This window comes from Macaca nemestrina, chromosome 15 (assembly GCF_043159975.1).
Source record: "Macaca nemestrina isolate mMacNem1 chromosome 15, mMacNem.hap1, whole genome shotgun sequence".
Lineage (NCBI taxonomy): Eukaryota > Metazoa > Chordata > Mammalia > Primates > Cercopithecidae > Macaca > Macaca nemestrina.
Window position 1 is genome coordinate 82,979,435 of NC_092139.1, and position 17,244 is coordinate 82,996,678.

General features: G+C 41.2%; 1 protein-coding gene across 1 annotated transcript; it reads right to left on the reverse strand.

Annotated features, from left to right (window-relative positions):
- Positions 1-1,807: 1,807 nt before the first annotated feature.
- LOC139358644 (probable serine/threonine-protein kinase fhkB) lies at positions 1,808-16,293 on the reverse strand. Its single transcript, XM_071079868.1, has 8 exons — positions 15,986-16,293; positions 13,190-13,281; positions 11,768-11,789; positions 8,954-9,072; positions 8,461-8,482; positions 8,117-8,158; positions 4,524-4,605; positions 1,808-2,661 (listed from the first exon to the last, which is right to left on the reverse strand). The coding sequence occupies exons 2-8, from the start codon at positions 13,271-13,273 to the stop codon at positions 2,484-2,486; spliced, it is 549 nt and encodes a 182-aa protein (XP_070935969.1). The 5' UTR covers positions 13,274-13,281; positions 15,986-16,293; the 3' UTR covers positions 1,808-2,483.
- Between the last annotated feature and the right edge of the window lie 951 nt (positions 16,294-17,244).

Consider the following 17,244-nt stretch of genomic DNA (forward strand, 5'->3'; position numbering starts at 1 on the left):
GGGGAGGCAGCACAGGAACTGGGAAATGGATGCCATGTTACACTCAGATGACAGGAATAAATTCAGCTGTTATATTCCACAGCAGGATGTCTAGAGTTAACTGTATGCTACCATATTTTCCAAAAAAAGGCTGAAAAAAGGGATTCTGAATATTGCAACCACAGAGAACTAATAAATAATAACTACACAAGGTAACAGAGATAGTCAGTCAATCCCTCGCTTTCATCATTACACAAGGTACATATGCATGGATTAAAATGTCCCACTCTACTCTTTAATTGTATAACTTTACTAGAGAGCTAATTGGTTGTAAGGACATAGAAATAAACAATGCTGAAGTTCATGTGAGACCAGGAAATGCCCTGCATTTCCGAAGAAATTCTGAGAAGTCCAAACTACATTGGATGCATGACACTCCCTGATGTGAAATTGCACTCAAACTCTGGAGACCTGCTTCCACATGGATGAGTGGAAGAGAACAGAGAACCTGTAAACCCACACACCTCATACCACCTGATGCTGCATGAAATACACAATGATGAGTAATGTGGAAAGAACTCCCTTTTCAATAGTCTTGGGATAAATGGCGAGCCATATGCAGAAGAGTAAGTAACACTAGGCATCTATTTCTCACCATGTATCAAAGTACACTCAGATGAATGAAAGATGTAAATGGAAGACCTCAAAGTACAAAAATCCTACAAGAGACCCTAGGAAATACCCTTCTGGACATCAGCTTTGACAAAGCATTTATATGCCTAACACCCCACATGACAGTGCAACAACAGCAATAATCGACATGTGGGACCTAATATACTAAAGAGCCACCACACAACACAAGAAATTACCCACAGAGTAGACAGACGACATACAAGATGAGAGAAAATGTTCCCAAACTATGCACCAGACCAAGTTCTAATATCCAGAATCTACCTTAAAGACCTTACACAAATCAATTAGCAAAACCACCCTCATAATTAACAGGCAATGGATATAAACACAGACTTCTCAAAAGATGATGATGAGCAACCAACAAATTGAAAATATGCTCAACCTAATTATCAGAGAAATATAAATCAAAAGAACAATGAGATATATCTCACGCTGGTCAGAATGGGGATCACGTAGTTAAAAAAAAAAAGACACTGACGAGGCAGCAGAGAAACAGGACACTGGTCCACTTTTGGTGAAAATGCAAAGTAGTTCAGACACCATGGAAAGCACTTTGGAGAGATTGCTCAAAGAACTTGAACTAGAACTACCATCTGACCCAGCAATCCCACCACTGGGGTATACACAGAGGAAAAGAAATCCTTCTCTCCAAAACACACATGCACACAAATGGTCATGGCAGCAGTATTTACAATGGCAAACACGTGAAATCAGCCTAGGTACCCGTCAACAGTGGATCAGAAAAGGAAAATGTGGTACATATATACCACAAAAAACTAGGCAGCCAATTAAAAAAAAGAGAGAGAAGGAAATCATGTCCTTGGCAGCAACATGAAAGGAGCTGGAGGCCATTATCTAAAGAGAAATAAGGAAAAAACAGAACACCAAATACCACATGTTCTCACTTATAAGGTGGAGCTAACATTGAATACACCCTACCGTAAAAGTGAAAACAACAGACACTGGTGACTATCCGATGAAAAAGGATGAAGGCATGAGGTATGTGCCGAAGACCTACCTGGTGGGTACACCCACTGCCTTCATGATAAGGTTGCTTGGACCCCAAGTCTCAGTGTCATGGAATATACCAAAGGCAGTAACTAATCTGCATTTGTACCCTTTAGTCTATAATAAACATAGAAATTATGTCACAAAATACAAACTTAGAAGTTAAAACCATGAATGAAAAACGCAAACTTTTATAATTATCCAAACAATCTTTTATTGGCATAAACTAAGAAAGTGGACAGAATGAGTAAACCAAATATTCAACCCCAATTTACATATAGTGAACACGTTTTTCAAAAGAACACCAAAAAGATGCATTTGGAAAAAAAGAGCCTGTTCAATACATGATTTTGAGCAAACTGAATATTCACATAGAAAACACTGAAATAGGACCCTTATGTCACGCAACACAAAAATCAATGCAAAATACATTAAAGACCTAAAACTCAATTCTGAAACCACAAAACTCCTACAAGAAAACATAGGGTGTGCATTATTTTAGAAAAGAAATCCATACATGTAGGCTGCTAAAGGAATTTTAAAACATTAAACCAAAGGAAACACTCCAAGAAAACACTGACAGACATGGTAATGGATTGGCATTTTCACTGAAAAGCTGGAGACCCTGTTCCACAGAACAGTGGAACACATTAGAAGACCCAGATATAAACCTGCACACCTGAAACCATCGATATTTGAAAAAAAAAATCAACAAAAATAAGCAATGGAGAAAGGACTCCCTATCAGCAAGTGGTGCTGAGATAAGTGACCTAGCTAGATGTAGAAGAAATAACACTGGGCCCCTATGTCTCACCATGTACAGAAAGCAACTCAAAAGGAATCAAAGATTGAAAAGTAAAACGCTGGGCTGGACACAGTGGCTCATTCCTGGAATCCAAGCACACTGGGAGGTCGAAGCAGGCGGATGACTTCAGGTCCTGGAGTTTGAGACCACCCTGGCTGACATGGTGAAGCCGATGTCTAAGAAAAAACCAAAAGTTAGCTGGGGGTGGTGGCACATGCCTGTACTCCCAGCTACTCAGGAGAATGAGGCAGAAGAATCACTTGAACCCAGAAGCTGGAAGGTGTAGTGAGCCAAGATCACTCCATTGCATTCCAGCCTGTATGAGAGAGTGATACTTGGTCTGTAAATAAATATGTAAATACATAAAATCCAATACCTGAAACTATTAAAAAAAAATCCTATATGAGAATCTAGCAAATACCCTTCTTGACAGAGGCTTTGGCAAAGCATTTATATGTCAGGTCCCCAAAAGCAACGGCAACAAAAACAATTACTGATAAGTGGGACCTAAAACACAAAAGAGCTGCTGCACAGAACAAGAAACAACCACAGAGTCAGCACACAGCCTATAGAATGAGGGAAAACATTCCCCAACTACACATCTGAAAAACGTCTAATAGCTACGATTTACCATAAAGACCTTAAACAAATAAAATCAGAAAAAACAACAACAACAACAAGTTATAAAAGGGCAAGGAACATGAACACTTAAAAGGAGGTGTACCAGGAAATAACGAGCATGAAAACATGTTCAATCTCACTGATCATCAGAGAAATGCAAATCAGAAACATACTGAGATACCATCTACACTGGTCAGAATGGCAATTATGACACACAGTCCACAACAATAGAGGCTGCTGGGGCAGATGAGCAAAGAAATGCAGGTCCACTGTTGGGGGAAATGCAAACTAGTTCAGATCCCCTGGGGAGCAGTGTGGACATTTCTCAAAGAACCTAAAAGAGAACTACCACCCAACGCTGCAACCCCACTCCTAAGGATCTATAAAAAGGAAAATCCTTCCATCCAAAACTCACATGCACTCCTATGTTCACGGCAGTACTACTCACAATCGTAAAGACATGAATAAGCCTTGGTGCCCATCAGCAGTGGATAAGAGAAAGGAAATGTGGTACATACACACCACGGAACACTACACAGTCATAAAACACACATACATGCTCTTACCAGAAACCTGGACAGAGCCATAGGCCATTATGAACAAAAGGCAAGAACAGAAAACCAAAATTTTCAAAACACCTACAAAGGTCAGTTGTGAATGTTCTCTCCACAGAGAAATCATAACTCTGGAGCTCACGGAGGTGCCAGACTCTGAAACTTCATTATGATGCTACCTTTACACAGATCAAATTGTCCCTTGCACCCGCTGGTTATACACACCTACTCTACGGCAATAAAACTGCCGTCCCATTTTGGTAACGCTCATTCTCACTGGAGTGAGATGATATATGAGTGTGGTTTTGATTGACTTCTTGTGAGGATCAGTAATGTTGATTCAGAATCTTTTACCCGTGCATCCTTCTCAGGTCTTCAGGTTCTTTGCCCAGTCTTACACATCAAATTGAAACAAGTTCATGATAACTTGGCAAACATCTCTAACCACAGCAAAATGTAAATCAAAACCACACTTAGATATTGGTAACAGGTACAGAGTGACACTGAGACACAATGAATCTGTTCTGGTGTTCTATTGCACAGCAGGGTGACTAGGTGACTAGGGTCAACAGAATCTAGAAAATTTTTTCAAAATCAGCTGGAAATTACGGTTCTGAATATTCTCTCCACAGAGAAATAATAATGATGGAAGGTCACAGAGATGCCAGATATGATGATTTGATCATGATACTACACATACATATGTCAAAATGTCCCTTGCACCCTTGGGTTGTGTGTGGGGGGGTGAATATATATACCCACACACACACACACACACACTGCAGAAACAACACTGCCATCAAATGTTGTTAGTATTCATTCTAACTGGAGTGAGATGAAATCTGAGTGTGATTTTCACTTACACTTTTGTGTGCATCAGCGATGGTGAGAATCTTCTCTTTGACCTGTGCATCAACCTCATGTCTTCAGGTCCTCTGCCCAGTCCTACACAACAAATTAAAAACAAATTCAAAATAACATAGCAAGTACCACTTATCACACACACACAAAAATAAAAAACACACTCAAGATTCCATCTCACTCTACATGCAACAGATGCTACCAGAAAAAAGTTGAAACATATGAAAACACAATCCAATCAAGGTGTGGATTTCCGGAGGAGGCACTTGTCTCCACATCTGGTGGGAAATGGTAAACTAGTATGCACACTAAAGAAACCACTTGGATGTTCCTTGAAATCCTAAAACTACAACTACCATTTTCTCCAGCAATTCTATTCCTAGGTATATACACAGAGGACATGATCAGGACATGGAAGAGATTATCTGTCATCCCAGGTGGCATTCAGCCCTATGCTCAAAAGCCAAGAGAAGAAATCAGCCTATCTGTTCATCCACAGATGAAGGGATGAAGAATCTCTGGTACACAGACAGTATGGAATACTTTTATGCCATCAAAATTCATGGAATCCTATCATTTCCAGCAACATGGCTGCACCTGCAGATATTCTGTTCAATCACATCAGAAAGGCAGACAAAGACCAAGCCTGCATGTTCTCACTCATGTGGGAGCTGAAAACTTTAACTCACTGAAGGTGAAAATACAGTAGTAGTCATCACAGACTAGGTGGAGGACAGGACCTCAAGGACTGGCAATAGGTACGCAGAGAGTTACAGGAGAGGAATACATTCTGGTATTCCACTCCAAAGCAGGGCGATGATACTTAACAATATGGTTATGCCGTTTTCAAAGTAGCTACCAAGGAGGATACTGAATGTTCACACATTGAAGATATCAAACTTACACGTGGTCACAAGCATGGGAAACTCCCTGATTTTATCCATACTCAAGGTATACAAACAAGTATCACAATGTCCCAATGCACCCCTAATTCTGGACATGAAGTGTAAAACAAACGTTTTATGAAATGTTAACAATACACGGCTAAATGTTCACATGGATCCACTGAAGATCCAAGGAACCTGAATATGCAAAGCAATTCTAGGGAATACAAACTCAATTGGAGGCCACACACTCCCCAATTTCAAATTACATGTAACACCTCCACTCATCCAAAGACTACAGTAGTGGCATAAAAATGAATCCATCAACCTAGGGACTTAAGAGAATCTAAATACACACCTGCAGTCAACACATTCTTTTTCAAAGAATGCCTAGAAGATGCAATGAGGCCATGTGCTGTGGCTCACACCAGTACTTCCAGCAGTTTCAGAGACCGAGTTGGGTGGACCTCTTGAGGTCAGGAGTTTCAGACCAGCTTGGCCAAAATGGTGAAATCCTATCTCTAGTAAAAATACAAAAGATATTAGTCAGGTGTGGTGGTGCACAGCAGGAATCCCAGCCACTTGGGAAGATGAGGCAGGAGAATCACTCGAAGCAAGGAGGCGGAGGTGGCAGAGAGCTGAGATCTCACCACTGCACTCCAGTCTGGGTGACAGCATGAGTGGGACTGTGTCCCCAAGGGGAAAAAGGATGAGATGAGGAGTCAGCAGTCTGTTCAATTGAGCAGTCTGAAAAGATTGGATAGCCACATACAAAAGAATGAAATAAGACATTGATGTTATACAATACACAAACACAAACTCGAAATACATTAAACCCTAAACACAAGACCTAAAAGCATAAAACTGCTACAGGAAAACACAGAGTGAGCTTAAGTTGAGGAAAACCTGAATCTAAGCTCACAGGATATAAAAGCAAACAACAGACAAAAGAGAAAAATAGAAAAAAAACCACTTCCAACAACAGAAGTCAAAAACTCTAGTTTTTGTTATTGACTTTACCTTACAAAAACAATCACTGCTACTCAGGCACGGTGGCTCACACCTGTAAACCCAGGACTTTGGGAGGCTGAGGTGGGTGGATCACCTGAGGTCAGGAGTTTGAGACCAGCCAGGCCAACATGGTGAAACCCCTTATCTACATACAAAAATTAGGTGGGCGTGGTGACAGTTGTCTGTAATCCCAGCTACTCAGGAGGCTGAGGCAGGAGAATCACTTGAACCCAGGAGGCAGAGGTTGCAGTGAGCCAAGATTGCACCACTGCACTCCAGTCTGGGCAACAAAGTGAGATACTGTCTCAAAAAAAAAAAAAAAAAAGAAGACGTTCAAGTGATCAACCAACATGAAAAAATGCACAACCTCAGTGCAATGCAACTCCCAAACACAATAAGATATCATCTCATGTTGGTCACAATGGGTAATTTTCCAAAGTCAAAACAACATGCTGGTGAGGCAGCAAAGGAAAGGGAACGCTGCTACACTCTTGGTCAATGTGAAAACTAGTTCACACTGTGCAAACCAGTTGAGAGATTCTCAAAAAACTTAAAACACAACTACCATCAGACCCAGCAATTCCACGACACTTAGTATCTACCCAAAAGACAATAAATCCTTCTATCAAAAAGACACATGCTGTCCCGCATTCATGGCCATGCCATTCACAAGAACAAAGATGTGGAAGCATCCTAGCTGACCAGCAACAGTGGATTTGAGTTTTTGTTTTTTTTTTTTTTTTAATGTGGTGCATACACATCACAAAATACTACACAGCCATAAGAAGAACACACAATCATGTCCTAAGCAGCATGGATAGACCTGGGGCTTATTATGTTTAGCAAACCAAGGCAAGAACAGCAATCCAAATACTCAAAAAAAGAAAAAAAAAGAAACAAACAAACAAAAAGTCTAGAACTTGAGTGATGAATGTCAACTTACAGAACAAAACCAAAGCCAAATTTTTGAAGACAGGAAATAGTGTGATACTATCTTTTGTGGGAACTCTTGGCTTCCCCCAAAATTAGAGAACTGGGGAGAAAGAAGCCGCAGCTCAGAATCTGTGACTGGGTTGGAAGTGGAGGCTGGAAATGTGCTCAAGGTCAAACCTTCCTCCTCCCTTCAAAGGAGCCTGGAGTTTTACCAATGAGCCTAGAGTGAATATTCACCCCACCATCCACCCCGGGAGATCCCTTTAAACCAGGAGCGCACAGTGAGGACAGAAACATGAACGTGCACTAACAAGTCCTGAAAGTTCAGAGGGTGATTCTTGATTTCCCCGTGGCACACAGCAGAAGAACTGTGTCTCTAGGTTCTAGGAAATGCCTGTGAGAGAGCTGTGTCCCCCAGATTCCCTTCATCACAGATGACACCCAGTGCTTAAGCCTACACCCCTTGTGACCAATCCCAAGGAGTAATGACTAATCTAAACCAAAGGCTCTGATGTTCCACAGGAAGAAAAGAGCAGGTGGACTGCAAAGAGAATCTCTCATGAACGCAACACCCTCATAGCCCATACAGACAGTTCTTACCATGATGCCAAGAAACTGAAAACAACAAGCCAGACCTCACACACATTTACATTTTCCTTCTGATTTCATACCCCCTCCTTCAGCCCCTCCTCACGATCAGCAGGGATAACCTGGAGGCTCCTGGGAACCTTTTCCCATTGGGATTTTACTGGCACGTAGTTACCTACCTGGATGAGTCTCCTCGTCACTAATGCTCTCCAGCGTCAAGTCTTTAGAAAGAAAAACACCAGGATAAGTCATTAGAGAGTGTGACTCCCCAACTCCTCCTACGTTAGCTGAAGCTGAATGATGGGCTTTTCTCCCACCCCAGGCTGCTTCCTACTTGATCCCCTAATCTTTCTTCTGGATTGACAAACCATCCTACAGCTTCTTGGGCCAGAGGTCTATACTGGCAAAATCACTTTCACGAGAATCCCAAGTCTCTTTCCCAGCAGGAATCAAGAATCAGGTTTCTATACAATGAAGCCAGCAAGTTATTCCCTCGAGAAGTGAGTTATTTCATGGTACATACCGTTTCCTTTCCAAGCTCTTATCTGCAATTATATAAAAGAAAACATTATGAGAATCAGATTCTGCTGTGCACTTCACACAGCTCTGTTATTCTCTTGACAATGATAAAAAACCAGAAGGCAGTACAGTGATTGAGCCATAGGTCAAAATCCCCAAAGACTAGCACAGAGGATAGCTATAGAAAAACAAGACCTCTATTCACAGAATTTACCTTTAAATTTAATTTGATATGCAAACGCACAATGCTTCATCCAAGGAGGAAAACTGGTATTGTGGAAAATGCCTCAGTATTCCAGTTGATATTGGATACTGTCATTCAAAAGCAGCATAGCATGTATCAGTTGGGAAGACACGCTCACTGAATTCCAGCCCCACAAAGACAATAGTGTACAGTGTACATAATGTACATTGCCAGGTTTTCAAATCAAAATTAATTGAGATGTAAAGAATCAGGAAAGCAACATTGATGTAGAAGACAAACAGGGGGATCTTACCTGGACATCATCATCATCATCATCATCATCATCACAATCAACATCACCATCATCATCATCATCATCTTCATCTTTGCATTGTGGTGAGCATCTTAAAAACAGGCCATCCTCAGGACGAGCTGGAAGGACACAGAGGAAAGATCAGTGCACCGGTGGTTGGTGACTATGAGTCACTCAGGGAGCTTTGCTGGATGTGGTGTATGGAGGTGGTTGATATACAAGAATGGACTGATGGATACTGGGCTATTCCCCTGAGTGGAAGATGGATGGCAGAGGAGGGGAGCTGGAAAGGCATGAGATATGGAGACCTTGGCTTCGTACTAGAGGCATCGGGCAGCAACACAAAACAATCAACTCAAAATGGAACTGAAATGCACACTGAGGGTGAATGGAAGAGTGCCTTCCTGCCTCTCAAATGTTTTGAAACTCTTCTAAACAAACAGCCGTTTCTTAGTGTATTCAAGACCGTGTCAGTACACTAGAATCTAATCATGCTGATACTACATTTAGCATCTGTTTTAAAGGATTTATTACTTGATTAAAAGCCTATTTTTGGGGTGAAATAGACTCAATTTTTCCCAAATTACTCTATTCTATTAATCACACATTCTTTTTCATAGAGATCATTTAAAATTTCAATATTAAAACGCTACAATTAAAAATAGTCATGATTTCCTCTTTGTAAGTCTTCTTCTGGAACGACTTCTACACACCCTTTTGGGGCCCTGTCATCAGGGGCTTCAGCACCTCCTGAGTGACTCTCACTGGGGAGATTCCCTAAAAATCAAGCTTCATTCAAACAGGCCAAGCTCACACAGCCTGCTCTACCTACACCAGTGAAGCTGAGAGACGTGACTTTGACCACTTTCTGCCATGAAGATAAGTTTAAAAGTTCAAATACACATTATCTACTGAAATGAGGAAATGTATACCAATAGAAATGAACAAATTCATGAAAAAATGTACATGAGTATGGGGGTGATTTTTGGTTAACTAGTTGACTGAAAAATTATTTTTTTGGCCGAGTACTCTGGCTCACACCTGTAATCCCAGCACTTTGGGAGGTTGAGGCAGGTGGATGACCTGAGGTCAGGAGGTCATGACCAGCCTGGCCAAAATGGTGAAACCCCATTTCTACTAAAAATACAAAAAGTTAGCCAGGCATGGTGGTGAGCGTCTGAAATCTCAGCTACTCAGGAGTCTCAGGCAGGAGAATTGCTTGAACCTGGGAGGCAGACATTACAGTGAGCCGAGATCATGCCATTGCACTCCAGCCTGGGCAAGAAAAGTGAACCTCCATCTCTCTCTCTCTCTCTCTCCTCCTGTCTCTCTCTCTCTCTTTCTATCTCTCTCTCTCTCTCTCTCTCTATATATATATATATATGATGCCTATTCATTCAGACATACAAAATATTGGTATAGGAAATCAAAAATTTTTATCAGTCATGTTAAATCTAACTTATCAGCTGTCAACATGAAGATCCTAGGAAATAAGGAAGGTACAAATAAGTGGAAAGGCATCCTGTATTCATGGATAGGAAGACTAAACCTGACTAACAATAATACAGACATGATCTACAGACTCACAACAATTACTATCAAACTGCTAACAGCCATCTGTGCATAAATGGAAAAGATAATCCTACAATTTTAACGAATTTTATGTGCCTTATGTAACCATGATGACGTTAAAAAAATAGTGTTAGAGGATGCAGGTTCATGAGATTGAAATACACACACAAAAAAAAAAAAAAAATACAGAAATACAGAAAGTATGCTTCTAGCGTAGGGGCACTCATAAGTTTCACAGATATAGAGAGCCCTGAATTAAATGCACACATATACAGTAAATTGATCTTCAACAAAGGTGTCAAAAATACACAATGGGGGGAAAGGAAAGCCTCTTCAACAAATGATGGTAAAACTGCACATTCTCATTCAAATGAAGAAATAGAATGCTGACAGTGTGCTCAAGGTTGTGCTTCTTCCTCCATTTCCAAGGCACTGGAGCTTTTGCACTGAGCCCAGATTGAATTTTCATTCTGTCCTCCACGCCGAGGAAGAGCTCTTGATACCAGAGGTAAGCAGGGAAAAACAGACAAATGAGTGTGCTGCCAGGAAACCTAACAGTTCATAAGGTGAGGATCAATCTCTCCTATGCCTCTGGGCACACCACAGAAGAATTTTGTCTCCAGCATTAAGTAACTGCCTCTGATAGAACTCTGTCCTAAACTAAAGGCTTTGAGATTTTGCAGTGGCAGAGGCAGGAAAGAGCAGGTGTTCTAGAAAGATCATCTTTAAATAATAAATAAGAAGAGGTGATCAAAAACACAGGATACTCAAAATCTCATCAACTCAAAAGAACAAACTTCACCTACATTTACTTTTTCTTTTTCTCTTTCTACACCCTCCCTCAGCCTCCCAAGCAGCAGGTATAACATGAAGGCTCCTGGAAATGTTCTGCTATTAGACTGCACGTGAAATCTTCTTACCTACCTAGAAAGGTATCCTCTTCCCTGCTGAGATTCTCCAGAATCCAATCTTTAGAACGACCAACATCAGGATAACTCAGGGAGAGGTGCACTCACTTCTCCTCCTCCAGGTGAAGACACACCGGCTCACAAAAAATCTCCTGGTTGGTCCTCTGGGTTCACACACATTTCTACAGCCCCTCTGGTCATACCTATACACTTGCAAAATCATTTGCTCTCACCAGATCCCCAATACTTTTTAACAGGAACCCAGATTAAGGTTTCTATATATTAAAGCCAGCAAGTTTGTTTCTCAGAAAGTGAGTTAGTTCAAGGTACGTACCCAGGACAAGTGATGGTAAAATCTGCAACGAGACAAAAGAAGATGTCATGAGGATCAGATCAATTCTGCTGCACCCCTTACACAGATCTGTGAGTCTCTTGATGACTTCAGAAAACTACCTGTGAAACAGTGGTGAGTCAAAGTCAAAGGCCAAACATTCTAGAATAGAGGACACTCATGGAAAAGACAAGAGCTTTTCCCACAAAATTTATCCTTGACGTTGGTTTAGGTTGGTAAATGCACAATGCCTAATCCAAGGAGAAAAACTGGTGTGGAGGAAAATGTCTCTGCATTACAGTTGGTGATGGACGCTGTCCTTCAAAAACATCCTAGTGTGTCATGTATTAGATGAAAGGAAACTACCACTGAACTCCATCCTCACAAAGAGAATAGTGTGTGTCGTACATAATGTGCCTTGTCATATTATTATATCAAAATTAATTGAGAAGGAAAGAAATCAGATGAAGGAAATAATGTATACAGTGGTCCATTTTTAACACAAAGTGCCTTGAACCGGTTTAGGTCAGCAAAGGACAGAGGAAATAGGATATGCCAGGCTCCTGATTGGATGGGCAATACCTGCTCATTGGACCCTCTCCTCCCCATTTAGTTGCCCTCACTTCAACCAAAGAAGATTAGTCTAAGATGAAATTTTACTAGCCTGGAAAATAGCTCGTTTTGTCTGTTCTTCTCAGCCTGGCCAGCTACTTAGGTCATAAGTCAAATACTTGAAGTGCCCCTGAGCTGACTAGGATAGCAATGCATTGTGGGCTGCAACAAAATGCAGTAAGACAACTCTAGAAAAATACCTAAAGTCTCTCCACAAAAATCAATAGGCAACACCTGGGAAGATTGTGACCCCACAGTTCTCAGCCTATGAGGAACCAGGGGAGGGACCTGCACACTAGGGGATAAATTGCTTGTGGAAAGTGTGCTGGGTGTGTCTGCCCATCAGACACCAGATCTTGCAACACTGTCATTAAAAGTCTCACTTTCTGCCAGGTGGAGTGGCTCACACCTGTAATCCCAACACTTTGGGAAGCTGAGGTGGGCAGATTACCTGAGGTCTGGAGTTCGAGACCAGTCTCGTCAACATGCTGAAACACCATCTCCACTAACACTACAAAAATTAGCTGGGCATGGGGACACATGCGTGTAATCCCAGCTACTCGGGAGGTTGTGGCAGGAGAATTCATTGAGCCCAGGAGATGGAGCTGAGATGGCACCACTGCACTCCGGCCTGGCCAACTGAGCGAGACTCTGTCTCAAAAAGAAAAAAACAAAAAAAAAAAAAAGGAAAGAAAATCTCACTCTTGCTGTTTTTCAGCTCCCTGAGTCCATTCTTTGGGTTTGGACTGGTGAGTTTGTTTCTCACATCAGAAAACCAACATTTCCTTACAAGACAAAGAAAGGTGTTCTTACCTGGACATCATCATCACCATCATCATCATGACCCCAGTCATCATCTTCACTTGGTGGTAGGCATACTAAACTCAGGTTGTCCATAGAAAAAGCTGGAAGGACACAAGAAAGATCAGTGCACCGATGGTTGGTGACTGTGAGTCACTCAGCGAGCTTTTCTGGATGTGGTGTATGGAGGTGGTTGATTAACAAGCATGGACTGAGTTGATGCTGGGCTATTCCCCTGAGTGGAAGAGGGATGGCAAAGGAGGGGATCAGGAAAGACATGAGACATGGAGGCCTTGGCCTTGTACTAAAGACATCATGCAGCAACACAAAACAGTCAACCCAAAATGGAAATAAAGCACACACTAAGGGTCAATGGAAGAGTGCCTTCCTCCGTCTCAAATGTTTTGAAACTCTACGAAACAAACAGCATTTTCTTAACGTATTCAAGACTGTGTAAGTACATTAGCACCCAATTATGCTGGTACTACATCTAGCATCTGTTTTAAAGGATTAATTACTTAATTTATTGGTGAAAAGGATTCAATTTTACCCAAATTACTCTGTTCTACTGATCACACATTTTTGTTCGTTTATTTGTTCATTTGTTAGTTTGTTTGTTTCTGAAACAGAGTCTCACTGTGTCATCCAGGCTGGAGTTCTGTGGCACGATATTGGCTCACTGCAAGCTCCACCTCCTGGGTTCACACCATTCTCCTACTTCAGACTCTGGAGTAGCTGGGACTACAGGCACCCGTCATCACGCCTGGCTAACTTTTTTTGTATTTTCAGTAGAGATGGGATTTCACCATGTTAGCCAGGATGGTCTCCATCTCCTGACCTCATAATCTGCCCACCACAGCCTCCCAAAGTGCTGGGATTACAGGCATGAGTCACGGCACCAGACAGATCACAATTTCTTTTTCATAGAGGTCATTTTAAAAACTAAGTATTAAAATGATAAAATGAAAAATAGTCATGATGTCCTCTTTGTAAGTCTTCTTCTGGAACCATGGTGTGTGCACACAATTTTTTGGGTTCCTGTGATCAAGGGCTTCAGCAGCTCTGTGTTGCTCTCCCTCAGGAGATTCCCTAAAGATCAGGCTTCATTCAAACAGGCCAAGCTCACACAGCCTGCGCAACCTACACCAGTGAAGCTGAGAGACATGACTCTGAAAACTTTCTGCCATGAGGATAAGTTTCCAGGTTCAAATATACACGAGCTACTGAAATGAGGAAATGTATACCAATAGAAAATGAGCAAATTCATGAAAAAATGTCCCTGAGTGTGGGGGTGATTTTTGGTTAACTAGCATACATAATATTTTTTATTTGATGCATAATCATTCAGACAGACAAAATATTGGCAAAAGATACAGATTTGGCCAGGCACGGTGGCTCATGCTTGTAATCCTAGCACTTTGGGAGGCCAAGGTGGGTGGATCAAGACCATCCTGGCCAACAAGGTAAAATCACTTCTCTATTAAAAATACAAAAATTAGCTGGATGTGGTGGCATGCATCTGTAGACCCAGCTACTCAGGAGGATAAGGCAGGAGAATCACTTGAACCCGGGAGGTGGAGGTGGCAGTGAGCAGAGATCATATCATTGCACACCTGTATGGTGACAGAGTGAGACTCTGTCTCAAAAACAAAAAAACAAAAAAAGAAATCACAAATTCATATCAGTCACATTAAATCTAAATAATCAGCTGTCAACATAAAGATTCTAGAAAGTAAGGAACGTACAAGTAAGTTGGAAGGCTTCCCATATTCATGGAAAGGAAGACTAAACCTGACTAACACACAATACTACACACATGATCTATAGACTAACAACAACTGCTACCAAACTGGCAACAGCCATCTGTGCAGAAATGGAAAAGATAATCCTAAGATTAGGATTCAATTAGCCATGGATTAGGATTCAAAAGGCCTCAAATAGCCATGGAAACATTGAAAAAGAATAGTGTTGGAAGATGCACATTCATGAGATTGAAATCTAAAAATAAAAATAAAAGAAAACAGAAAAAGAAAACAGAAAAATTCAGACAGCATGCTTCTACTGTGGGAGGCACCCATAAGTATCACAGATATAGAATCAAGAGCACAGAATTAAATGCATACATACAGAGTCAGCTGATCTTCAACAAAGGTGCCAAGAATACACAATGGGGAAAGGAAAACGACTTCCACAAATGATGGTAAAACTGCATATTCTCATTCACATGAAGAAATGGAATTCTGACAGTGTACTCAAGGCTGTGTTTCTCCCTCCATTTCTAAGACACTGGAGCTTTTCAGTGAGCCCACAGTGAATTTTCATTCTGTCCTCCATGCCCAGGGAGATGTCTTGATACCAGAGGTAAACAGCAAGGATAGACAAATGAATGTCCTGCCATGAAACCTAAGTTCATAAGGTGTGGATCAATCTCTCCTATGCATCTGGGCACACCGCAGAAGAGTTTTATATTCAGGATTAAGTAACTGCCTGTGACAGAACTATGTCCCAAACCAAAGGCTGTGACAATTTGCAGTGGCACAGGCAGAAAAGAGCAGGTATTCTCCGAAAAGTCATCTTTAAATAATAAACCAAGAACAGGTGATTGAAAATACAGGATACTCAAAAGCCCATGAACATAGTACTCCTCACCATGATGACATTAAAGTCTGAAAATAACAAATGCGGCTTATATTTACTTTTTCTTTTTCTCTTTCTATACCCTCCCTAAGCCTCCCAAGCAGCAGGTATAATATGAAGGTTCTTGGAAATGCTGTTTTATTAGACCCCATCTGAAGTCTTGTTGCCTACCTGGAAAGGCATCCTCTTCCCTGCTGAGATTCTCCAGAATCCACTCTTTAAAACCACCAACATCAGGATAAGTCAGTGAGAGGTGCACTCACTTCTCCTACTCCCAGTGAAGACTCACTGGCTCACACAAAATCTCCTGGTTGGTCCTCTGGGTTCACACACATTTCTACAGCCCCTCTGGTCATACTTATACACTTGCATAATCATTTTCTCTCACCAGACCCCCAACATTTTTTAACAGGAATCCAGATTAAGGTTTCTATATATTCAAGCCAGCAAATTTGTTTCTCATAAAATGAGTTAGTTCAAGATACGTACCCAGGACAGGTGATGGTAAAATCTGCAGTGAGACAAAAGAAGATGCTATGAGGATCAGATCAGTTCTGTTGCCCCCTTACACAGATCCGTTCGTCTGTTGATGACTTCAGAAAACTAGTTTTGAAACAGTGGTTGAGTCCATGTCAAAGACAAAGCACTCTAGCATAGAGGACATGCATGGAAAAGACAAGAGCTTTTCTCACAGAATTTCTTTGAAGTTTATTTAGATTGGTAAACTCACAATGCCTAATTCGAAGAGGAAAACTTGTGTGGAGGAAAATGCCTCTGCATTACAGTTGATGATGGATGCTGTCATTCAAAAACATCCTACCATGTCATGTATTAGATGGGAAGACATTCCCAGTGAACTCCACCCCAAGAAGGACTATTGTGTATGTTGCACATAATGTGTCCCATCATATCCTTATACCAAAATTAATTGAGAGGGAAAGAAATCAGGTGAAGGAAATAGTGTATACAGTGGTCCATTTTTAAGACAAAGTGCCTTGAAGTTGTTTAGCTCAGCAAAGGACAGAAGAAATACTAAGCTCGTGGTTGGATGGGCAATGCCGGCTTGTTGGGTTCCTCTTCCACCCCGCTTAGTTGTCCTCACTTTAACAAAGAAGTATAGTCTAAGTTGAAAGTTTACTAGCCCTCAAAATAGCTTGCTTCATCTGTTCTTCTCAGCTTGCCCAACTACTTAGGTCATAAGTCAAATACTTGAAGAGCTCCTAAGCTGACTAGGATGGCAATGCATTGTGGGCTTCCACAAAATGCAGTAAGACAACCATAAATAAATATATATATATTTCTATCTCTTGCAAGATGATCATTAAAATTCTCACTTTCTCTGTTCTGCAGGCCTCTGAGTCCATTCTTTGGGTTTCAATGGGTGAGTTTGTTTCTCACATCAGGAAAGCAGCATTTCCTTAGAATGCAAA